Raw genomic sequence first — 24,994 nt, forward strand, 5'->3', positions numbered from 1 at the left:
TGTAGAAGATGGCAACAGGCTTCCTAAGTGCTTTCTAAAACTAGGTACAGTATCACCTGGGAGATAATAACGTACATTAACAGACACACACAAAAAAGCCCCGAAACAAATGAAAAAGGAGCTTACTGATTTAAAATCTGGTCTCCCTCAAACAGTGACTGTTAAGCTTTGCTGGAGGCATTACAACTGTCTTTTGCACAAGTAATGGGGGAAAGAGATTAGTTGTCAGCTAGAGGCTCAGCTCTGGTCAAGTAATTTTTCATACAGTCATAAATACATTAAGCTTTGTGCTTTTTGTTTTTTGTTTTCTTAATTTACTACACATTCACACACACAGTAAAATAGACTGAAGTTAAATATATGGATTTGAACTGTTTAACAGTGAGAGTTGGAGCTGCTCACAATTGGTAGAAGCACAAGTGAAAAATCACTTCTGATAAATGCAGTATTTAACCGGAAGATACTGTATAAGATATTTAATATTTATATCACCTTTTTAATATTTAACATCTTCAGTTTGATCACAAGTCCCGAAAAATATTTTAATTTCAATTTGAATGGTAAGAATAAGCCTCTTCAATTTCCTCAAGCTTGCCTTAAAGATGGGTGCTTTCTGGTTTCAAGCACTTGAAAGATGTTCCAATATCTGTTAAGTTAAAGTGAAATAATTCCATGTTTTTCTATATTTGCCAACTTCTCATAGCTGTGTAGAATAAAAAGGATTACACAGAAAGTTGGCCACTGGATTTGAAAGAAGAGTTTTACCACATTAAGCAACGCACACATACTTTTATACCATTTTGAATTTGCATTTTAAAGGAGAAAACCCTTAAAAGTGAGAAGACTCTTTGACTAATTCTCTGCTCTGTAATGCTCAAGTGTCCCAAACAATCTGATCTCTATAAAACTAGTGGTTAAGACAGAAGTTTAACTGCTGGAAGTTAATGGCTATAATCAGCATGACAACAATTACAACTTCAGTTTTAGTGGTCTCAAAACAGTGTGTGGTATCACATATGCTACTATAACAGCTTATCATCAATCAGTAAGAGAAACCTGAACACCTTAACTAAAAACAGTTTATACTTATACACTGGTTATCTCAGAGAGGAGGACAGTGTTTGTAATACTTTGTATTTTTAATTCCATAAGCACTGAATCCTAAGTCCTTTTACCTTTTCTTACAGCGCTCAATACTCTTTTTAGTGTCTCATATACTGAGGACTAAAATTTACCAAGCATCTTTACCTGGAGTTTTGTTTCCTGATATTATGCGATACAACACCTATGCTATAAAATACTGATAATAATACCACACACACACATACAAACACTTCTTCACCTAATAACTACAAAACAAGAACATTTTCTTATGACATATTTGATTCAATTAAAGAAATATTTTTTAAGATATACTGCTTACTTTCTGTTGTTCATGTTGTTATAATTATTTGATAGAGATGGAGAGATCTTTGGTAAAGTTGAAAAATTGGATGCACCTGGGGACCTTTAAAAATATAAAAATGATAAATTAGATAAAAATGTTGAGATATTAAAACTATGGAAGAAAGCTAATAAGTGAGCAGAGTTCAACAAACATGAAAAAGATTTTTTTTTAAAACTCAGGTACACGCTAAAAATAGCCATGACATGCAACTCTCAGAATTAAACTTTTAAAAGCAGAAATACTTTACAAAACTTTAAAGTTTCTTATCATGCTGAAGAGACATCTCTGATCAAAACAAGCAAAAAGATCACAGTACTATAAATTGTTTTCAGTTTATGATATGACTATACATAAGTTGTTCTAAAACCTACAATGTAAAATTTCTAATATGGTAATTTTATGAATTTTTCATTTAAATACGAGTGGGTGTTGAGATATGAATATGATTAAGATACATACTCCGAGGTTAGTTTAAAAGTAGCATGAAACTATTTAATTAAAATTGCCTTATTAACATTGTTATAATATTCCATGGCATTATACAGATTATCAAGCAAGCTTTAAAGCCTTTACCCGAACGTTAATAGAATTATTATTCAACCCCACTGCATAAGCCTATTTTTAAATATAAAAATACAGAACATCTTAAGCACAAAAGACCCTGAATGTAGCAATTAATACAACATACAACTATCTTGCAGTATATTTTAATTTGCTAGAGCAAGTCTTATAAAAGCTGCACTGAATGCTCAGAGATGTTGAGCCACCCTTATGCTTCTTTGAGTGGACCCTACACAGCTCCAGCTGGGTTGGATGAAGCTACGGCCCTCCATGTAATGCAACAACTGTAACTCTGTAATATATATATTTGTAATACATCTCATAAAATCGAGGCAGCAAAAACAACGAAACAATCTGTATGTTCAGGATTTTTTGTTTAAACACAGATCCACAGGCTACATAGGTCCAGTTCTCAATTGAGGAAAAAGGAGGGGAACTTCATTCTTGAAGACGGCAACCAGTAGATTTACTCCTGGTTGCGCACTATTGTCCACATGCTAAAAAAATCTACTTAAAATTCAGCATTTGCTATCAAATACAAACAGATACTGACACCAATACAGAGAAATCCCTCTTCTACATGCTTACGGCTACTTATGTTCATGCTCACACCATTAAGTCCTGCAGAGAAGTAATGTGGTAACTCTTCCCTGCATTTAAACATACAAAAACTAATAAGATTTTAGGATAGATTTTTCTGTTTTTAGAAAAATAAATCAAATTGTGCCAAAAATAGTGAAATGTTTGCATTGTTTAAACATGTGTGTTTATTGAGGGCGTTTTTCAAATCAGAAAATATTACAATAAATTATTATAACCAAACGGCAGTATTCTTTTACATCTCTATGTATTTCAATGTTTGAGGCAAAAGTCAACTGAATACTCACATATACTTAATGTTGGTATAAAGAATGTTACATTTGGAATTCTTGTATTATGAAGAAAATCCATAATTATGTTCATAATTCCTTCAATTATGAAGAAAAATCTACTTTATTTTGTCAGTTAGATTAACCGTATTCTGTATAATTTTAACATTTGAGCCTTTATTAGCTAAATGATATTCCACATCATGAAGATACGATCAACTACTACGTCTGGAGTTTCTCAAATTAATAAATATGTTTTAAGTTGTGTGGGCATAAGGCATGCGTCATGATTCAACGCACCATTTTAGTAATTACAGTCTTTGTTTAAGGTTATTTTAGAACATAGATCACAAGGAGTTTAAAATTTAATGATATTTTAGTTTTCACCTAATTTTACCTTGTTGCAAGAGAAAAGAAGCATTAACAGTTTTTTCATCATTTCATCTCTAAACAGAAGCAGTAGCGAAGAGAAATACGCGTAACGTTCAACAACCCCATCCCAAATTTGTAAATACCTATTTAGCATCACAATCTACCTGAGCACTGAACTCACACCTGTACTAGAAAGCTTTCCTTCTTTCTGCTCTGGGGAACAGCCAGACCCAAGGACAGAAAGCGATCAGAAAAGTCTTCCGTTTGGTGTGCAGAGAAGGCCCGCTACGGGTCTCACGAGTTGTCTGAAGTGTTTCACTTTTACACCAAACATTTCCTTCCGTGTTTGCCTACAACAGCAAAATGAAGCACGTTCCCTGAAAGGCCAAAGGCCTGCTGTCCAGTGCCTGCGTATGAGCTGCCAGGCATCTTGAGAGTCTACCACCCTCTTCAAACATCCTATGAAGCTGCCCAATGCATTTCACAAATAACTTATTCTGTTCATCCATATTTATAAGCACGTCGCTCTAAATAAACGAAGAGCTGCAAGTGGGTGATTTCACCACAGTACTCCGGTAATAACGGAGGAGTTCTCCTCACATCTGAGGAGAATAAAGCCACCCAGAAGCATACACAGGGAACAAGTCTGCTGAAGTAAGAAACAAAAAACAAAAACCAACATAGGCAAACAGAAGATAGATATTCTAAGACCAAAGCTTTTCCAAAGCCCTACTGTACTTCACTGAGATGAACCTTTAAAAGGAGGAACCACTGAAACAAGAATATCACATGTACTTATTACTGCACACTTCTCGTTCCCACTGCCTCAGCTGTAGCCCATTTTCCCCTAAAGCTCTGGTTTGACCTGTTCAAAGGTTTCTGCATTTTACATTACATTTTAAACAAACACAAGGCACACACAAAAAAAAAAAAAAAAAAGAATTGCTGTTTCAGATACAGGATAGAACCTAGCAAACTGTATATATTTTGCATCTCAGTGTTATGCATTAGGGGAACTCTGGATTTTCCGCTATATTAGACAGTCAATTCTCTTATCTTTATTCCTAATAACTGATCAACACTCCTTTCACCAGGAAGAAGCTGGGGCTATAAAAAACAAAAGCATAGTGGCCAAAGCCATAACTGGATGCAAAGGAGGTTTACTAGAAGACTGCTACAACAGTATTCAACAGTATTTATTAGTAATTTGAAAAACTTTAACAGTCAAATTCTCTCTACATAAAAAGGTTACATGCTTAATAGAAAAAAAATGGCAGCACCTACATGGAAAAATCTGTAATTCTGCCCCTACCCAAACCTACCAGTAGTGTATTGGTAGCTGCTGTTCATCTGGTTTAGAGCAGATCTCTCAACAAAAAATTCATAGAACCATTATGATTGGAAAAGACCTTCAAGATTGAGTCCAAGCGTAAGGCTTGCAACATAACACCTGTTAGACCAAGTCCCTAAGCACCTCACCTACACGTTCCTTGAACACTGCCAGGGACGGTGAGTCCCAAAATCCAACCTAAACCTCCCCTAGCGCAACCTGAGGCCACTTTCTCTTGTACTAGTGGTAGTTACTCCAGAGAAGAGACCAACCCCTACCTCACTACAACCTCTTTTGTAGTTGTAGTTAGTTAGGTAGGTATATGTAGTTAGTTGTAGGGAGCAACAAGGTCTCCCCTGAGCCTCCTCTTCTCAAGGCAACACACATAAGAATGAAGTAAACCAGTGAACAACATGAAATAGCTAATATTTCAAAAAGAGTTTTGTTCTAAACACTCATGCATCATTGGTGATACAGTATGACCATAATGTATGTTCTTTGCCTAGTTCATTCAAGCTTGCAGTTCAAATCAGAGCTGGCACAAAGACTTAAGAAATCCAATGCATAAAGAGAATTGCCGTTAAAAGCAAGGTCAAGGCTATCTCTGCATAGCCTATGGCAAATAACCATCTTGCTTATCTTAAATCAGTTAGTGGAGTAGGATAAATAAAATGTAAAATTTTTTCAATATTTCTTTACTTTCTACAATCACATTTTTTCCACTAAGCAGTAATCCATGTAACTAGATGCACTTGAACACGGGCATGGACATACCTAACTCAAGCCTAATCCAGATCTGATGCTTGACAAAGAGATATATTCCAAAAAGCACCCAACTACCGAAAAATTCCCTCACAGGATGCCGTTCTGTAAATACCATCTCCTAGACAAATCCTGATCAGTTGAACATGGATGAAAAATCTGCCCTTTTTAAGCAGATTAAGTTGATTTTACTATCCTGAGCTTACAGGAAAAGCCCATGGTCTTACCCATAATAAATAATACAACCTACAGTCTCTTCTGGAAGATACCAGGCATAGTTGATCACCGGCAAAAATGCATATCGACTTCTTAATTTGTATGAATTAAGTTATTGACTTGACAAAAAACATCAGTTTGAAACTCTGCTTGTCAAAAAAAAAATCACTAAATGGCCTTGTTTCTCATATGGACAAACAAACAAAGACAACAAACAAAATTCTCAGCCAATAAAATAGCGGGAACCATGTAACAATTTTGAAATGTTCATTTTTCTGTATTGCACTAAATGATCTAAAATTCTGGTGAATCTTGTAAGCTTGCATGAAACTAAACTTTCATCTCGCTGAACTTATGGTTAATTTATACTGTATTTTAACTCCGGTAATGTTCCATAGTAGAGGAAATACATAAATACAGACAACATATTCAAACCACTGCAAGCAGAGAACAACTCTTTCCCTCCTATATGCCTTGATTTGCAGCTGTTTAACACAAGATTCAGATTTCAGGTAAATTTGTGGTTTTGTTCTTTCATTCTGTCATATTCATGTTTATAGACTGCTGAATTTTCTTTTAATCATTCATCATATGCAAAGTACAGTTCTAGAGAAATAATTCTGTGACACCTAAGATCCATGAAGGTGTGGTTAGAATTAGGCTGATACACAATTTACCTATTTTAAAGTTGAAAGTTACACCAACTATGGTGAAGACTGTTCTCTTAAAGAGAAAAAGCAACAACAAAACACACGCAACCTAATTCAGTTAATTATATTTCTTCGGGAGAAAGAAGAGTGAACATTCGGCCATCATTTTTTTTTTTTGATGCTCAAGGCATGCACTTGCCGAGGTTTCTCAACCCTGAGTTAACTGATATCAAACAAATGCGTGTGTTAAAGCGAACATGAAAACATTCCTGCTGAACGTTATGGATGCTTGATGTTTACTCACATGTGCTTAGACACACGGTTATCACAGTCTATAAGTCATTATCCACCAGCAAACTGCACGCTGGCTCCTGGTAGGGAAGCTTAGGCAGTCTTTATGATTTAAGGCCCTAGAGCTAAGTCCGCAGCTGTCAGCTCTCTCCTCTACGATTATACTTCTTATAGCAAAGTCTGTAGAAAGGTATATCTATCTGCACATTATTTGTATCAGGAAAAACAAAAGAACTTCCAGGTTAAATTTCTTAGTAAAAGATAATATTTAGGCTATACAAGCAATTAAATATTTAAAAAGCCACCTTCATCCTCTTACGAAAGGACAGGTCTCTCTCTCTCATTTAAAAAAAAATAAAATAAAAAACACACACAAAACCCCCAAATCTTTGCTTAAAAACTGTAGAGGACCTGGCTCAAACAAATGGAGCGAGTCTTTAGTGATTTTTGTTTACAGTTTTGAAGCATCTTTTTCCTTATAAAATTCATCATGTGATATATTTTAGCTATTTTACTACAATGGTTTACTCCATAGCTATGCCTAAAGACAGATCAAGCAAACCAGAATTAAATCTGTTACTTTTATTAGATATACACAGATGTATGATAAATAGATTCTTTTATTTTATATGGTGAAAAACTAAAAACAAATAAAGAAGCATTACTACAGAATATGATTTAATACCTTTTTACCAAGCTCTCTAAAAAACAGCAGACATCCTTTTAAAATTATAAGGAAATAATATAAATAGCTTTTTTGTATGTTTCTTTAAATTGATTTTATAATAGCACATAAACAGCTAAGAACTTATTAGTAAAACTACTGATATAATTACCACAATCTTAGATTTTTTAAATCTTAGTTTAAAACATCCTCTCAAGCCTTTCAAATAACTGCTTTTCTGTGTGGAGTAATCTCCCCTTGATGGATCCAGACATTAAAACCATTCTCTGCACTCTCATTTCAAGTTCTCACTTTAAAACTGGGATCAGAGTACTGAGTTACCAAAGAACAACGGGGATCATGATGTTTGGATGAGTTTGCCACATACATGGCATTTGGAAGAGAGTTATTCACAGAAAAGCTTGTATAATGCAGTGCACTTCTGCAGAACCCACCCATTAATGCCAAATAACATCTAATTTGGGAGCAATGACAGTAAAGACATTCCAGGAGGAGTCACTATCAGCTCCCTAGAAACGGTTCCACAGAAGCCAAGCTTCCTGAGCAAGAAACATCCAAGTAGCCAATATAAACAGAACCTCTCAGAGGGCCAAAAATCCAGCTATTCTCAGGATACCGAGTCAGAAGATTGACCCTGAATGTATTTTAAGAATGTATCTTGTACATTTAGATATTTGAGACAAAAGACATTTTAAGCAGTGTTAAGACACAAGAGAGTAATGGATATAGTAGATTTAAGAGGGATGTTTACAGGGATGTTGCAATTACTTACAAAACTAAATAAATGCGAACATATAAGAAATCCAAGCACTGATAAGCTTGGACATAGAACTGAAACTCTCGCTGCACAGCAGGGTCTTTAATCCTACACAAGGATGACCCGAAAGTTTAATTCATTTTCTATTTTATTTACAAGAAAAGAAGTTTGCTCTGCTATGCTAATAATCTTTTCACTTATACTGCTTCATAAAAGTCTTGAAAATCATAAAGGCATAGCAGTCCTTTTCCAAGGTGTTCTTTCCTCTTCTCAGCTGAGCCTTCAGTTTGACCATTTTCAAAATAAGTAACTTCTTCTCTTGCTGTAGAAGAGACGAGCAAACCTTTTAACATGTTGCTCTCAAAAACTGTCACCAATCCCCATACACAATAGGAAAAACAGTTGCCATAACCAGTATCAAGCTTGCTATTCTGGTTCAGCTATCAAGAAAGAGGCAGGGGACAAGCACCACAAGCAGAACAACTTGCTATCTTTCCTTTTAACTGACACCACATGGGTTGTGCTTCAGCCCAGAGAAACCCTGACAGGCTGGAGAAATGGGCAGAGAGGAACCTTACAAGGTCCAGCAAAGGAAAATGAGAAGTTCTTCATTTGGGTACTGGCAACAGGACAGGCTGGGGACTGACCAGCTGGAAAGCAGCTTTGCAAAACAGGACCTGGGGATCCTGGTAGAACACAGTTGAAGAGGAGCCAGCCCATGCAGCAAGGAAAGCCAGCAGCATCCTGGGCTCCATTTGGATGAGCAATCAGGCCTTCACGCTACTTGGCACTGGTGAGGCCTCATCTCCACTGCTGGGTCTGGTTCTGGGCTCCCCAGGGTGAGAGAGACATGGAGCTACAGAAGCAAGTCCAGTGATGGCCACTCAGACCAAAGCACCCATCACACAAGGAGAGGCTGAGAGAGAGGGATTGTTCAGCCTGGAGAAAGAGAGGGCTTGAGGGGTCTCTTATGGATGCGTATAAACACCCCAATGAGTGGGAGCAAAAAACCATGGAGCCACCTTTACTAAGTAAAGCCCAGTGAAAGGACAAAAAGTAAAGGACAAAACTGAAATATTTCATTTTTATTTTTACTGTGATAGTCATCAAATGCTGGAGCAGGTTGCCCATAGATTGTGGAGGTGTTCAAAACCCAACGGGATGTGGCCCTGAGCAACCTACTCTAGCTGATCCTGCTCTGAGCAGGCACAAGACTTAAAATGTACAACATATCTTCTTCTAAAACAAGTACTAGCATGGGGGCCTGGTACAGTATGACCTGGTGCAGTAGGAAAGCGTTTGGAGGTTTGCTACTAGTGATGACAAATTAGTAATAAAGTAGTTTAAATTCCTAATGCATCTGACACGCAAGACTCCAAAAGCAAGTGTTTTACACATCTACTGTTTTGAAGATTTATGTTTCCTTAAAGTTTTAAGCAGATGTAAAAACCTGACCCCATTACTGCTTGTTGCTAGCTCATATCTGTTTCTATTTAATTTTGCAAGGCATCAGCATTTTTTCCAACTAATTTGTTATGCTGACAACTTGCAAACCTCAAAAATATACCTCAGTTTAGCGACAGAACTGTTCATCCTCATTTGGTGCTTTCCAGATAAGCCTCTTCTGATACCAAATTCTCTGCTAGCCTTTTACTTTTCCCCCAAATCATTTTTCTCCAAAAGATAGGCTTTAATTTAAATGCAACTTTTGATCTTCCATATAATGGAATGAAAAATTGGCAGAATAAAAGCAGGCACCATCACCAAGAAGACTTCTCAACCAAAACGTTCAAAAGGAACCAGCACATTCAGTTAAGTTCTATTAGCTTTCAAATATGCCTTTAAAATTTTGACTCAAAGGTTCTATTTCAGGGAGATTCATTCCAAGGCCAGGTATTAAACTTCAAATATTCGGCAACCTGTTCTTTTTACTGCTCTTCATTCTCTTCATGGAATAACATCCTGCTAAGTAAGGTTACACTGTTCATAAAAGCTTAAATTGGACAAATCAGATTTCATTAAACAACATAAAGCTTGTAATGAAAATGCTGGCATATAAAATGCCAAAGTTTAAGGATCTGTCCTTCAAATGGTAAGAGACAATGTTATGTTTTAAAACCATGGTGAAACTTATTTATATGAATCCAGGATGCCAAAAGCAGTAAGAGGAACTTTTTAAATGAACATTATGCTTATTTACCCAGCAAAGGAGAAAACACTGTTAACTATTTGTAAGGCTGAGATAATGTCATAAATCTGCTAGTAACTAGTTTCAACTGCTGCTCAAAAACCATGTAAACAATGGACATCTCAATTCAGATTCCAGAAGGAATAATAAAAAGTTGAGACAACTAAATTTAAAATAAACAAACAACCTTCCCACGAGTCATTTCCTATTTACTTTCCACTATCAAGCAGCTGCTGATAGTGGTAGCAGGAGGAACAGAAAAGACAAATAACATCATATTATTAACTGAGGAAGCCCCAACCCAATAAAGGCAACATGCTGGTGATGCAGACTGCAATTAAAAGAAAAAAAAAAAAAGTTTGTGTGAATATTATGCTCTGCAGATAAAAGGATAAAACACCTGAGATTATCTAATAAAAGTACCAACGAAACACACATATCCATGTTCTCCTAACAGACATGCTATGCTTTAAAACAGTATTTTTTTTCCATTTTTAAACAGGACAAAGTGTATCAACAGAACTATACAATGTATACGTAGAAAGCCATCACTCTAAGACCCATTCTTCAATGTTTAGCGTTAACAACGGTGTTATGCATTTTTTTCAGCTAAAACTTAAAAGTCAGAGTAAAATACCACTTGCAAAAAATCACTTATTTTTAAAATAAAATAACAACAAATAACAGTGAAAACACTTAAAATATAATCAAGCTACATGGCAAATTCACAACTTACTTAGGAGTCGAAGGACCTCTTGGCCATGTTCCATCCTCATTCTTCTGTTCTATCACCAGTACCTATCACAAAAAGTAAAATAAATTGAAACAAAAATCTCAGTAGATTGCATTCTGTTCCAATGAGGATCTTTTTACCGAGTTTGCTGACTCATGACCAAGAATGAAGATACTGATGCTTAAGTCTCAGTTCCCTGAAGTTCAAGAATACACTGTTTAATTGCATGAATTTCTTCTTGCTCTAGTCCTCTTTCCCCGGCAGGTTTGTGCAGCTTTGGGCAAATCATTTATTATTTCTGAGCTTTAACAACTCCCCATGAATAAAATGGCAAGACCTCACCTGTCAAGAATGTAGCAAGAATTCAGTTAAAGAGATTATGATTTGAAGATACCATTACAACTGGGATGTCATGTAAGTATCTAATGTAGACAAACTGTTTTGTCTGTTAAAGTTAAGTTCTTAATGGATATTTTCTTAGGTAAAAACAAAGCAGTGGAAAAAACTGCAGTGACAAAATGGAATCTACAGCAAACACACATGTGCAGCAGCCCTGTTAGGGAAGGGGCATTACCGACAGTTTTGCCTCATATGCTATACAGATGGAAAATAATAGGTACAATTTTAGGGATATCAAAACAATTATCTGGTACAGTTCCCCATACCCCCTGTATTTTCTGAAAAAGCATTCATATAATATTTATTTCCCAGCATGGCAGTTGGCTCACGAAATTCGTTGAATTCAAGTTGTTACTAGTACAAATGGGAGTACAGAACACTCAGTCCCAAGCACAGGCACCGAGTGCCATTTGAAACGCATTGGGTATTTGAGATATCTGGCCTAGGCTGACAGATATGACACAGGACCTACAAAAAGCTCATGCCTTTCTGGATTGACAGCTGAAAGCTAGGCAGGCCAGCCTAAATCATCTGAATGGCAATTAGATTAAGCTGAAATTTTGGAGTCTATCTCATAGGTTTAAAAGAAACTAATTCTGCATTAATTGTACATTCATATGACAGCATTATAACTGCCAAACACTGGTACATTGTGTCAGTGCATAGACACATTCACACATGTAACAATTCTTAATACTTTATGTATAAATCACACTTCCACTTGAAGATGAAATCACATTTCACACTGAACACATGAAATTCTGCAATAGCTCCCTAATAGGACCACCTTAAAACCTGGAAAAAGAATAGTTTACTATCTTTGGTCATAAGTGCTCTAGACAGCCAACATCTCCGTTCATCAGCTCTCAGAGGCAGTTCATTAAATGGAAGACTTAAACTTAAGAGTTGAGTGGAACCCTTAAGAGCTCACTTTAGAAACCAACTTGTGAATATTAATTAATTCAATTCCAGAACATTAATTTACTTATCAATTACCTACAAAGTTTGGGATTAGGTGGTGATTACTATTAGGCTGGATTACTATTAGACTAGATTACTATCAGAACGACTAGATTCGATAAAACTTAAGAGTCAGAATAACTATTATTGGACTAGAAAGCTCAAGAAGAAAAAAAACAACCATGTCAGGTGTGTCAGCAAGTGTAGCTGACCCAAACAGACACGGTTTACCATGACATTTAGCATTTTCAGAACCCATGCTGTTGAATAATATTTGTTTTGCTGCTAGTACAGATGTTACCTGCAGATCTTTTTATGGCTAATTTCAGGCCATGCTTGCTTCATAGTTAATGTTTCACTGGTATAGAGGCAATTTACAAGTTATATCTTTGACACAAATTTTTCATGGAAGAAGTGGGCTCTTAGAGCAGGACCTGCATGTTGTGAATACTAACTGTGTTAGGCCTTAAGTGTGAGCATTATGAAGCTAACAGGGTACAGCAGCTCAAGTCGTTATTTTCGTACACTGGTTATTTATCTTCCATCCCATAAAAGAAACTAAAGCACTGCATAAATGCTACTGTCAGGTAGGCTAGCATTAGTTATTTTAAGGCAGAGGAAATATATTTATATAATTTTGCCAGTAAATACTGCCATCAGATTTCATCTATTCATATTTGTAACAGGTCTGCATCCAACTTAATTTGACATAATACAGAAGCAACATAATCATCAGAAGAATTACTCTAATGACGACACCCCTCAAATCATCCAGGCAGTTCCCATTTACACTTGCATAGCTTTAATGACAATATTTGTTCTTATATTAAGCTGAGAAGCTAAAAATTATCTTGTAAGAAATTTTCCCACGCATGTCTTCCAGAAGATATTTTTAGGAGATGACAGTCTCATGGTAAAGCAGGTCTTCCAGTTCTTTAATCCCTATAGATCTATCCTGAAAACTTTTCCATTTTCTACTTTCTGACACTGGAATCAGAGCAGAGGATTTATTCTATCTAAAAAGTTACCTAAAACTTGGTTTGCATGACAGAAACATATCCCAGATACTCTGGACATTTTAGTTCAAGTTTTACCAAATTCATGTCAGCATGAGAATAAAACTCATTTTCAATCCTGAAAAAGTTAAAAAGTACATAGAGATGATTTATTTTGATGAATTTGTTTATAAAATCCTGTTTCTCAAGCACAACCTACTAGAACAGGACATAAACATCACTTAAAAACAGGAAAAATCTTTGAACACAGTTACATTTTCATGTGTAAAATATTAAGCTGTATAAAAAAGAAATGGTATTGCATAGTACCTGTCCCTGGTATAAACCAGCATCTTGTATGGTACTGTCTGGTTTATTCAATGGTTCAAAAGTATTACTCATGTATTTGTTCCACAGTCTGGTTTCCTTTTCACCTGGAATATTGAATATTTTTCTTATCTCTTTTTCAATAGTATCTGTTTTAAAAGAGAAAAGAACACAAATTTAGCATCATGGTTTACAAACACAGTGAGTTTTGAATGAAGCACAAGAATCACCTACTCTTTTCTTACACTCAGAATATGGATAAAAGTGTAGAAACACACTTGTAATTATATTATGTTGTAGGAAAAGATGAAATTTGCTAGCTGAAAGGCCTTTAAGTAAATCAAAATAGCCAGAAAACCATTTTATTCCTGACTGATTCTCCTTCACCAGACTGCTGTGACAAAACAGAGCAAATAAAGACAGGTACACAAATAACAGATGACAGATTCTGCACAGAAATCTATTTACTCGCTTCCCAAAGAGCGTGGTAACACAGGAAGGTAAACAGGAGGTCAAAGAATAGAATTAAGACTGGCAGCAAAACAAGGGGCAAGGAAGGCAACTCATTCTGTTCTTCTCCCCAAGTAAACCTGTTTGGTTTTCACACACTTCGGCTACCCCTATCACTCACCACTATCCATATGCATAAACTCTGACTTGCATGCTATTCTGCAAAGACTATTCTGTGCAAGCGGAGTATGTACACTTATTTAGAAAGCATCATGAGAGATTTGAGCTCCTTGAAAGATTTAACACAAAGGTCTTAAAGAGTTCCTGCTCCCCAGAAATATATTCAGCATTATATAATTTTGAGATAGTAAAACTGTTGTCTCAAATTGGAATTTAAGATCTTAATGATTAACTCTATTCTCCTCCTACAAAAATGAAGTTTTTGAATTTGATCTTAAGTCACTACTACACCATAGCAACTTTGCTGATATTATTTTAACTGTGTACCCATAAAACCCCCAACTGTCAAAACTCTTAACAGTTAACACAAAATAATCAAAAACTACACTAAACAAATTGTATTTCTCATGATCTCTAGCATTTCCCTCTACCATACCTACGCATATTATCTTTTCATCCAATACTTCTATGACAAACAGAAAAAGTCAAAACAAGAACTACAGCTTAGACATATCTTGTAAAAATCTAACCAATGGCTTGTGAAATGCATGGCACAGCTGGCCAATATAGTACTTGCAGATACTCTAGGTAATTAACTACAAGTTTGGCTTATACTGGTTAACTTAGGCTTTTAGTGTGAAATGAAATGTTGAGAGGCGTCTCACCATCACCTATAAAGGGATTCTAGAGTTGTTCTAAACTTGTGATAGTCAAATTGAGAGTTAAGTGTTATAGTTCCAGTACAGGACATACCCTTATTCTCAGAAAGGAAATTGCTCCCCAAAACCCCCCTGCATGATTAAACTATTTTGCACAACTGCACAAAAGAGCCTGGGTGAAATGCTAGAGATGCTCAGGAGATCCAGGTACTCGTATTCCATGATCCAAGATCATGCACTCGTAAAGGCTAGTGCCCTCTGAAGGAAACTGAAGATGTTAACATGTATTGTGGAATAGCAATCTCTGCTTCAGGAGGAAAAGGAAGGATCCCACATAAAGTGTCCTCAAGGACAGCACGTTTATCATCCCTGTTTTGTTCTGCAACAAATTAGAAGAGACGAATCACAAAGCCATTTGCCAAGATTATTCACTAGCCAAAGTCTAAAAGCATCAGATCTATACATCATCAGATGTATATTCATGGTGTAGTCTTGTAAGAAGTGTATCACTTCAGTTTTGGAATTATTTTTATGGCATCCCAGAACCTGACTCCCCTCTGTCCTAAACAAAAGCTGCATACCCTCTTCCTGTCATTTAAAGTTAGTCTGTCCTAAACAAAAGCTGTATACCCTCTTCCTGTCATTTAAAGTTAGCACATACTGACTCCAAAATCAGAGTCCTCTGGCAGATGAAAATATCTGGTGCTTAGGGTATATAAGCATCCCCAAGCCTTTCTCTGCGGATTAATGAAGCTCTTGTCCTGACCTCCAGAGGGTAGTAACTAATATGAACAATTACAACGGGAGGTGGAAATATTCCAGCCTCCCAAAAATATCTTAGACCCCTATACCCACTCACTGCAACGGGGTTGGTATGGACTCTTCTGTGCTACAAACCTTTGCAACCGTAATGAAACGGTGACACGTATCCCCTTCTCACTGACGTATGCAAGAAAGGGCAAGAATTTTTCAAGGTTCTGCAAGATACCCTTTTGCATATTTGTTATTGACCAAATGAGCATCTTTGCTATACATTTGATGAATTCCAGGAATACTTCAAATATACTAAAGGACAGAAAACCAAAAGCTAAAAAACATCTCTAAGAGCATAAAATAAAAAGGGCCAGGATGGCTTATTTTTTCACCCTTGAAATTGTTCTCCATTTTTCTACTTATTTTTCTAAGACAACTTTGTTTGCATGGCGTCTCTTTGATGGCTCTCTGTGCTGTTGCACATAAGAGGATCCAGCTTCAGAAAGGGCATATTTTTAAGGCTTTTAAGAACATTTCATTCCATATCTCAGGAAAACAAATATGATCAGTGCTTGGAATAGTTTCCAGCAAGCTTGACTCCTTCTTATTGCCCATCAAGAGAACATTCTCATAATTACAATTGTGTCTGTGATAAGAAAAAAACAAGTACACCTCTAAAGAAACAGTCATTTTGAAATGCCCTGAAAACATCAAAAACACATCCACTATCTATGTTACCAATAATACAATTTAATTCACTATCACTCAAAATAGCTTATATTCAGTCCCCTTGAAGAAGAACATTAAATCTTTTTATTTTCCCTAAATTTCAGGGTTTGCTTAAAAAATAAAGTACATATTCTGCACTTAAAAGTCACATCCCAGAATTGAAGGACAGATTTCATAATTTGTAAGCTTTTATTTTAGCACAGGCAGATGCGTACCTGTTTGTCTAACCTATAGATTAAACTCAAAGCAAGGAAAATGATTCTTTTTAAGCAAATAACTAAGCAAGAAATGACTGTGACTACTCAACATAAACAGAAGCATACAATGAAAAGACTACATTGCTGTCAAATAACAGTAATGGCTGGGCTTGATTTTATGCTTTTGGCAAAAAAGAAAAACACTTAGCTGCACAAATGCAGGTGGTTGAAAGGCTCTTATCTCATATACAAATACATAAATACATATCAGTAATATCCTTCCACATGTTTTGACTATTGTTTTTATATATTTTGTCAAAATAGATTGACATATGATACTCAGGAAAGAGGTAAAATAGCTACAGTTAAAAATAACAGAACTCAGTTACCATAAAGCCATTCCACAGCTCCAAAAAGTCATCTTTATATGTTACCTTTGGCCATCAAACTCAATCCATTCCTGTGTTTCCCAATATACCTTTCTAAAATAACTGGAATTATTAGATATTGAATAACATCAATAAGAACACATGCAAAATATTTTGTTCTTTAAATACACTTTAGAAGCCAAGAAATAACACTGTGGAATCCAATAAAGATCATGAAAATGCTCACTCTCTGAAAAGCACAAACTACAGAGTTAAAACAGAGGCCTAGATAATAAAACTTATTTTTCAAAAACTGTATTAACACTCAAAATGTGTCAAATTGACCCATTCCTACTTTTGACCCAAATAAGGTTAGTCCCATCCATCACAGTGGTTTCAATACTCATATATCAATTTCCCAGAGACAAATTTATTCAGAACTTGCTACCTAGTACCATTTAAGGACACAACAATCTTACATTTTTTAAAATAATTGTACATACCTATTGTATCAGCTTTACTAAATCTTCGTGTGACAACATTGTTCATATTTCCATTTTCACAAAGCTTTAATTCTGTTAGATATACTTCTACTTTGCAGTGCTTTACAAACATACCCTGTTCAACCACCTGAAAAACAGTTTGGCATTAGGTATCAGTTCAAGTGTATTTTAATACACCCAGTTCAAAATATTTTAAGAGCTCTTCAAGAAGCTAAATTTCAGGTAGCTTAAGAAACATAATAAATGCCAAAAAGGAGAACTAAAATACACTTATAACTTTTTAAAAAATATAGTAATCTGAAAAGTAATTTTTCTCATGATCATCTTTCCTGTCTATAAACACCATCATGCCTCTCAAATTTTAAATACAGTGGAAAAAATATCAAACACATAGACTTAATCAAAAGATATCTAATCAAAAATGAACACAATTTTTTAGAGTTTTTAAACACAGTGTATGCTATTTTCTTAAAACATGAAGAGTTGCTTTTTATGACAATTAACAAACACATCAAAAACACAGACAAACTGCTAAATTCTGGATACCGCATAGCCATTTTTTAAACAAATACTTGCAAATTAGATCTTTCAGCTATGTTCTAAGATTTAATATTTTAGTTGCAATTTCTATCTCAACTGTTTATTATATGTCTTCCTTGCAACCTCTATTACAGAACAGTAAAATACACTGGAATCATTTTTATAAATGTAAAGCATTGAAAAAATATTCAGGGTCACCTCTTAAATGTTTTTCCCTTTGATCTTCCCAAATGTAACAGCAGCACTTAGTCATGTAGCCTGCTCTGAAAATAGCCATCAGCCTGATATGTGATACAACTGACAAACATGGTGCTTAAAAAAAAAAAAAAAAAAAAAAGAACCAACCAACTACTTGCTAGGAGAGGACTGCTGGACAAATATAACTTTTATGCATGTGCCATAGGGAAAAAGAAAGAGTATACTGTTATTCAGTAGTTTGCCTTACCTATAATGTCTCCCAAACTTGACATCTTAAAATTAAATGCATCTTAATTTGGGCAGCTTACCAGGATTTTCAGCTATTAAAGTAATAACAAAATAGCTGCTCTAAGCTGAACTGTGCAGTAGTGTCAAGACAATTCTGGGATAAAACTGATATTCACATGCTATTAAAATGTTTAATGTTAACATTTAACATTAATAAGAAAGTTGCTGTGACATATGGGATGACAGAGAAGCATCAACCCACCACTATGAAAAAATACTGGCAAGAGAAATCAATGAACAAATGAGAAAAGCATAACATATTCCCATTTTTCTAAATTTGTGATCTCGCATGATAACTACTCTTCACACTGGCAAAAACTAATAAATCTATGCCAGTCTACCCGGCTACTCATTACTTCAAGTATTTTTTATAGTTAGTTCCTCCTGAGTAGGAGGAGAGCTACTGTAATTTCCCTTCTCTCTCTCCTTCCATTTACCCCTATGCTGATAGGGAGGAAAGCAAGAGCGAAAAAATTACAGAGCTTGTACTTTAACCAGGAAGAAAGCAGGAAACTAGTTTGGTGAAAGCCACTCTCCAGAACAACAGTAACAAGACAAGTAATAGGTATCTTTAAAGAAGGAGAGTCATCTTAACAGACTTCAGCTTTTACAGAACTAGAAGCAAGCAGACATTCTTGGGATGTCTCTTTAAAAAATGCATATTTTATTATGTAAAAGAGACTATTAAAAATAATAGTTATGTTTTCAGATCTTGACTTGTTTTTTCTGAACAAATCTTGAAGGCACAAAATTCCTTTTACAGCTAAAACTGGCCCTTGTTCAGAAGTTACACCAAACTAAATTCTAATTAGAAGATTAACCGCTCAGTAAAGAGGGAAATAGGCAAAGGTTGGAGCCAGCAACCAAAAATATTAATATTTAACATCCATACATTAAAAATTCTGTATGTCAGCTCACACTAAGGAAGGGCCACTGGACTAAGGATTACTGCCTGTATCAAGATTGCTCTTTCTTTGAAGAAAAACTACAAGCAATATGTTGAACAAGGAAGACTCCTCTTTGCAAAAGGAACGACTGAATACTCTGTCGGTATTAACACTCTAACAGCTAGACTTTTCATAATGTCATCAATATAGTTTTAGGGTTTATATTTATTTTACAAAGTTATTTGCATTTTCAGACTAAAAAGCTTCTAAAAACCTCTAATTCTTCTAGAATAACTTATTATTTCCAAAAAAGCATCACAGTACTTTGTATCCTTCTCAATTTTCAAAACTTAAGTCTAATATTCAATTAAAAATTACATCTTGATAAGCAACTAGGACCTATGATCTCCTAACAATCCCAATACCAAACAGATTTCAGCACAGTACCTCTGTACCTACTATCTGCAAGATATAAATACAATTATATTCATCCCAGGGAGTAATTCACTTATGAGTACCTTGCGTGCTATTGGCTCTTGACCTTCCATCAGTGTGTACCAGCTAAGTAGCCTATTCCAGCCTTCAGTTGGCAAAAGGATGTAGTCCAGCTCATCGATGAGATGTTCTTTGAGAGACTGAGAATCACCATCTGCAAAAGAAAGATAATTTTACTTGAATGTTAACAACACTTTGTATTAGAATTAGCATTTCATTTTTTTTAAAAAGTACTTTCCAGGTCATAATTAAGTAATGAGCATAATGGCATTCAAAGCAAAACTATTCTGAAACTATTTGGGCAAGCTATGTGGTACATGCATGGCATTCTCATCACATACAGTATTCCTGCTTTCATGAGTCTAACAGGACTACACAAACTCCTGCAATCATGGGCTTCTGCCTTGTTATCATACACCATCAGGAGAGAAGTATAAAAACAAACAGATTCTGTGTTTATTTTCATTATTTTATGTGAGTGAATCACAGAAAGCACACAATTGAGTATAACAAGGATCTTAAATCATCTCATACTGCTTCTTTTATTGGCCATCCTCTTAGAAGACGACTTGTAAATAATGCTTCCAAACAAAATAAATTGTTACCCACCTTTTGCAAGAAGAAAAATAAGTCCATCCTATATGCATGTAAGGCTCCCTCACTATATCCATGTAAGGTTCCCTCAATTTGATCATGTTTATACTTTCCCCTCTGTACGTATCAGCAAACATAACATTACTTGCTTCAACTAAGCAAAAAATAAATTCTAATCATTAAAAAAGCTTACATTAAAAGGTCCTTTAATAATTGCTATCTTAAAATTCTTGCACCAAAAGTAAAGTCAAGAAATGTGTTTCCTTGTGATCTTTTCTGTAGGACTGCATCACTGCTGAGAACACATAGAATATGCTTAAGTGAAAATAACAGTTTCTGATTCAGAAAATCAAAAAAAAAAAAAATTCAGCACACCAAGACTCTGACAACCTCCTCATTCTACCTGCATTTGCTGTATGTTAAATTGCTTTAAAGGGGTTGTGATCTGATGGGAAAAACAAGCAAGACCATTGCTTTGCCCCTCTAATCCCTCAAATGCTGCAAGGATGCACAGTGCTCTCATCCCTATTAGCTTATCACTGCGAACAGACTAAGGGTACAATATCGTTTATGTGAATTTTTTTTCCTACAATAAAAATTATATAAATGACTTAGTAGGAAGATTCGAACATATAACTCCACCAACAATTACAATATTGCTACAAGCATCTATAGGGAAAAGATGTAATTTGGATTCCACAATTATGTCCTTCTAAAAACATTTTTTTTCTAGTATGAATTTTTCAGATCCTTACTTCCACTAAAGCAGCCTCTGACACTGATAACTGAGCCTCTCACATGCAAAAGTGTTTTCTATGTTAAGCAGTCAACTGTCCTGAATAGCAATTTCCTTGTGCATGTTTTTCTAATCTAAAGCTGACCAGACATCTATCCTTTTGAACATGGTAGCCCTGCATTTCTTTATACTCAGCATTATGTCCGAGTATGCTCAGATTAGCAGAAACCTATACCAGTTATTTTGCATTCCTCTCACATCATGCAAATGTTCTGGAAATAAGGGAGCAGTATTTAAGTAATATAAACATAACATATTACTTCAGTTTGCTGGAATCAGTATTTTATTGAAATTAATAATAGTTTTCCCTCATCAGTGCACTACACCAAAGAATATCTGAGAAAGCATGCATATTTTTATTTTATACTCTTTATATCGGATGACCATTTCCACTGTTACCACTTCAGGAAAGGAGTATGAGAGCAACTACTGTTTTATTAAGTGCCAAAGATTAAAAAGTATGAGTTTCAATTTATGCTAAGAATCCTAGCACAGAGAATTCTTGCTCTGCAGCATGTGAACTACGTGGCCCCTATTTGCTGAGCAACTATGCTTTTTTTTTTTTAATGCCTTCACACAGGAACAACAGATGCCAGACGGTAGTTGAGTATACACTATCACTGCCAATGCAGAGCTAGACTTTTAGAACGATGAATAATAAAAAAGATACTAAGACAATAAACCCTGAGGCTGTGCTTACTTTGAGAGGGATGGGGTGCAGTTTGAACACTGTGGTAAGAAAAGTGTATTTCAGGAATTTTAACGCAAAAGAGTTAATACGATTTCCGATTATTTGAACCTCAAATGCACAGTAACTTTAAACATAATCAGAACATGTACCCAGATTATAAAAGTCACCAGCACAGCACCAACTACCATGGTGTTTTGCACATCTAGAAGTCACCTTTCCTGATTGGACAGACATAGAAGAGAATAATGTGCTACGGCCACCTCTTTGAGGCTAAAAATCTTGTTATATCTGATTTCAGCTGAGAAACAAAGTACTGCTTCATTACAAGACTTACTACAGAAATGTACAAAGTACTGAACCCTCGCAACACAGAAAAAAAAAACATGTCATCCACCCAGAGAAAGAACAAGTCTGTATGAACACGCATGGGATAATAAAGCAACTTCCTTGAAAGCACTGCTACTAGTCACTGCTTACTTAAACTGACAAGTAGGGCAACAAGGTATGACAAGTCTTATGAAGGATATGATTGTCTCTAGCACACAACATTAAAAAATGGGACAGGAATTCAGTTAACAGGTTTTGTACGGAGAAAGTCATAGTTCACTATAAACCCCGTAAGGCTGTAAAAATTTATATTCAAATATGTAAACAAATTATGCAGTAGTTATGCTATCAGTAATTAGGAGGGAAATTAATTATCTACTAGATCCTGTAAGTCACTATATTTTGCAGATTAAATATTAATAGCTTTCATAGTATTTCAATACTTTAATATTAAATATAAAGATCCAGGAACAGCTTTAAAAATCTGACCATATTCAGTAACAGTCAATGTAATTTCAAAAATGGCAAAATTTAACCACATTCAGAACTCCACAAAAGATGACAAGATCATCCTCTATCATTTCAGAATGTTTTATACAATCATTGAACTGTTTAGTAACTCTTCACTAATTGGTCAAGAATCAGTGTAATCGTTTGGAGCTCACTGACAAAAGAAATCTTACTATTCAGCTTTAAAAATGTACTTCTAAACTGATTCGGTTCAACTGAAAAGTTTAGGTGAAATTAGGCTACTTACTTGTGAATTTGACTGACTTCCATGCCTCAAGTACCATTGCAAAGTTACACTTTATACATTATTAAATATTTTGTTACCATTCCAAAGAAATTCCAATATTAAAAATCTCTCTATTCCAGTTCTCTTGTCACTGAAAACCAAAAAAGGTTCATCTGCATAAAGCAGAGATTCATCTATATTATGAATTACAAAAAAAAAACTGTGAGAAATTTCCACTAAGAATTATGTTGGCTTAATATAAAAACAGAAACAGTTACCTTTGAGAAGTCCAGAATTATCAATAGGACCAGGGTACACGTTCTGATCCCCCATCTGGTATTTGTCCCAGCTGTCAAAACCAACATATTTTTTCCACTGTTTGAACCAGCGACTGTCCACCAGATACCTAAAATAGAAAAAGACAAATAATTATTGGCAGATCTAAAGCAAAATTGTCTTCTTAATAATAATTTTGTATTGTAATAATAACAATTGTATTGTAAGTTATGTATGATGGTATACTTTGATTCTAGAAGGACAAGTTCACATATTTTAAAGCACATCTGATGGCACCTAGGGTTTCTACTCCAGTGGCTAGGCCTTTTTGCCTTACATTATAATCAGATATTAAAAAAGGTAACAGCTCAGAAGTGAGTGTCATTTGTATGCAAGATACAAGGCTGCCAACGGAGCACACCAAAAGTTCAAGAATGACAAGTTCCAAAATCCTTCCCTTTAGCATGAAATATCACCAGCTTTAATTTCTGTTTTCAGTTTACTAATTCAAAAGATTCAAGTTAAATCTTTATACAAAAGATTTATTATTGAACAGATATTTTAAAAATAAAGAGCAACTTTTGGTAAAATGATTTCTCTGATGTAGTTTTATTTGTAGCATTCATATGCAAGCACAAAGATTTTGGAAGGCTGATATACACCAAAAAACAAAGCACTGAGGGATTTTGACACTCTGAGTCAACATCAACACATGCACAGCAGCAAATGCTCTGATCTTGAAGAAGCACTAGATGCCTCTCCTTATGGAACTTCACACTTTCATATGAAGTGATCTCTCTGTAAATTCAGGTCTACAGTATTTCTTCTGAGTTTAAATTCTTGATATGTAGGCTTTTACTAAGTTTAGCAAAACCCACATTCTAAATTTTCTTTCCATATTTTATCCAATTTTAAAGTACCTGCTTTGTTTTGAAATTCTTAAAGTTTATTTTAAAAACTCTCCACTTTCATTACTTTTTCTCGCTAAAAACCATCAAATCCTCTCTAGTCTGTACCAACCCCTTGGCTACCACCCTCTCATATGCCAGGAAATCATGATCTGGATGAAATGTTAGGGAAAAAATGAAGAGCCAAGTTAATTCTTCTTTTCTTTTCCAGTATTTGACTACTGAACTCTATATTTGTAGTATAACAATAATATGTTATTGAGCCTCTGTGTCAGGTCTCAAAACTCTCCTGCTGAGTCAAATACCAGCCCGCTACTGCATGTAGCTAACGTGTATGTAGGAGTTACTCATGAACACCAGGGAAGGGATAGATAACAAAATATTCATCCATACAATCCCTCTTAAATAAAGAAGTACAAATAAATTGTTGGGGTAAACATACTATCAATTAATAAGAGCATAAATTTGTGTTTTTAATCAATGTAACTACGTAAGAAACCTAAGACATCTAAGTTTTGACTTAAATCATGGTTCTGAATTCAGTTTCTCTTATTCACAGAGACCCAGCCTGCAGCCAGCCTTTAGAAGCATCCTTAGCAAACCCCTGCTAAAGGAGTAATTACTGCTAAGGGTTGGCACTTAGTAGCCTTTGTAGTCAACTTACCAGATTCTCTTCTCGCTAAGCCCTTGTGGTTCAGCTGTCTGTATAATGTACTCTTAAGCATCTGAATCTATAAGGCTCTTTGGCAAGGAAGGGCCCAGCTTTTGGGTGCCTATTTTCTCTATCTCCTTTCAAAACCGCCAAAGACTAGAAGTCTTCTAAAGGTAACTTCGCAACATCAATGACAACACCATCCTAATTCACACTGCAAATAGT

The 24,994-nt window shown here is 35.3% G+C and overlaps 1 protein-coding gene across 1 annotated transcript in view; it reads right to left on the reverse strand.

The window, feature by feature from the left end:
* USP15 (ubiquitin specific peptidase 15) overlaps positions 1-24,994 on the reverse strand; it is a 59,982-nt gene that overhangs the window by 21,439 nt on the left and 13,549 nt on the right. Inside the window, exons 2-7 of the mRNA XM_088530376.1 lie at positions 23,212-23,339; positions 19,813-19,943; positions 17,382-17,508; positions 13,546-13,691; positions 10,865-10,926; positions 1,424-1,507 (exon numbers count right to left, since the gene is read on the reverse strand). Of these exons, the coding sequence (XP_088386502.1) occupies positions 1,424-1,507; positions 10,865-10,926; positions 13,546-13,691; positions 17,382-17,508; positions 19,813-19,943; positions 23,212-23,339 (678 nt within the window). The remainder of the gene's footprint in view (positions 1-1,423; positions 1,508-10,864; positions 10,927-13,545; positions 13,692-17,381; positions 17,509-19,812; positions 19,944-23,211; positions 23,340-24,994) is intronic.

Source organism: Tinamus guttatus, unplaced genomic scaffold, assembly GCF_059628265.1.
Source record: "Tinamus guttatus ecotype Peru unplaced genomic scaffold, ASM5962826v1 Tinamus_guttatus_pri_ptg000368l, whole genome shotgun sequence".
In the NCBI taxonomy this organism is placed as follows: Eukaryota; Metazoa; Chordata; class Aves; order Tinamiformes; family Tinamidae; genus Tinamus; species Tinamus guttatus.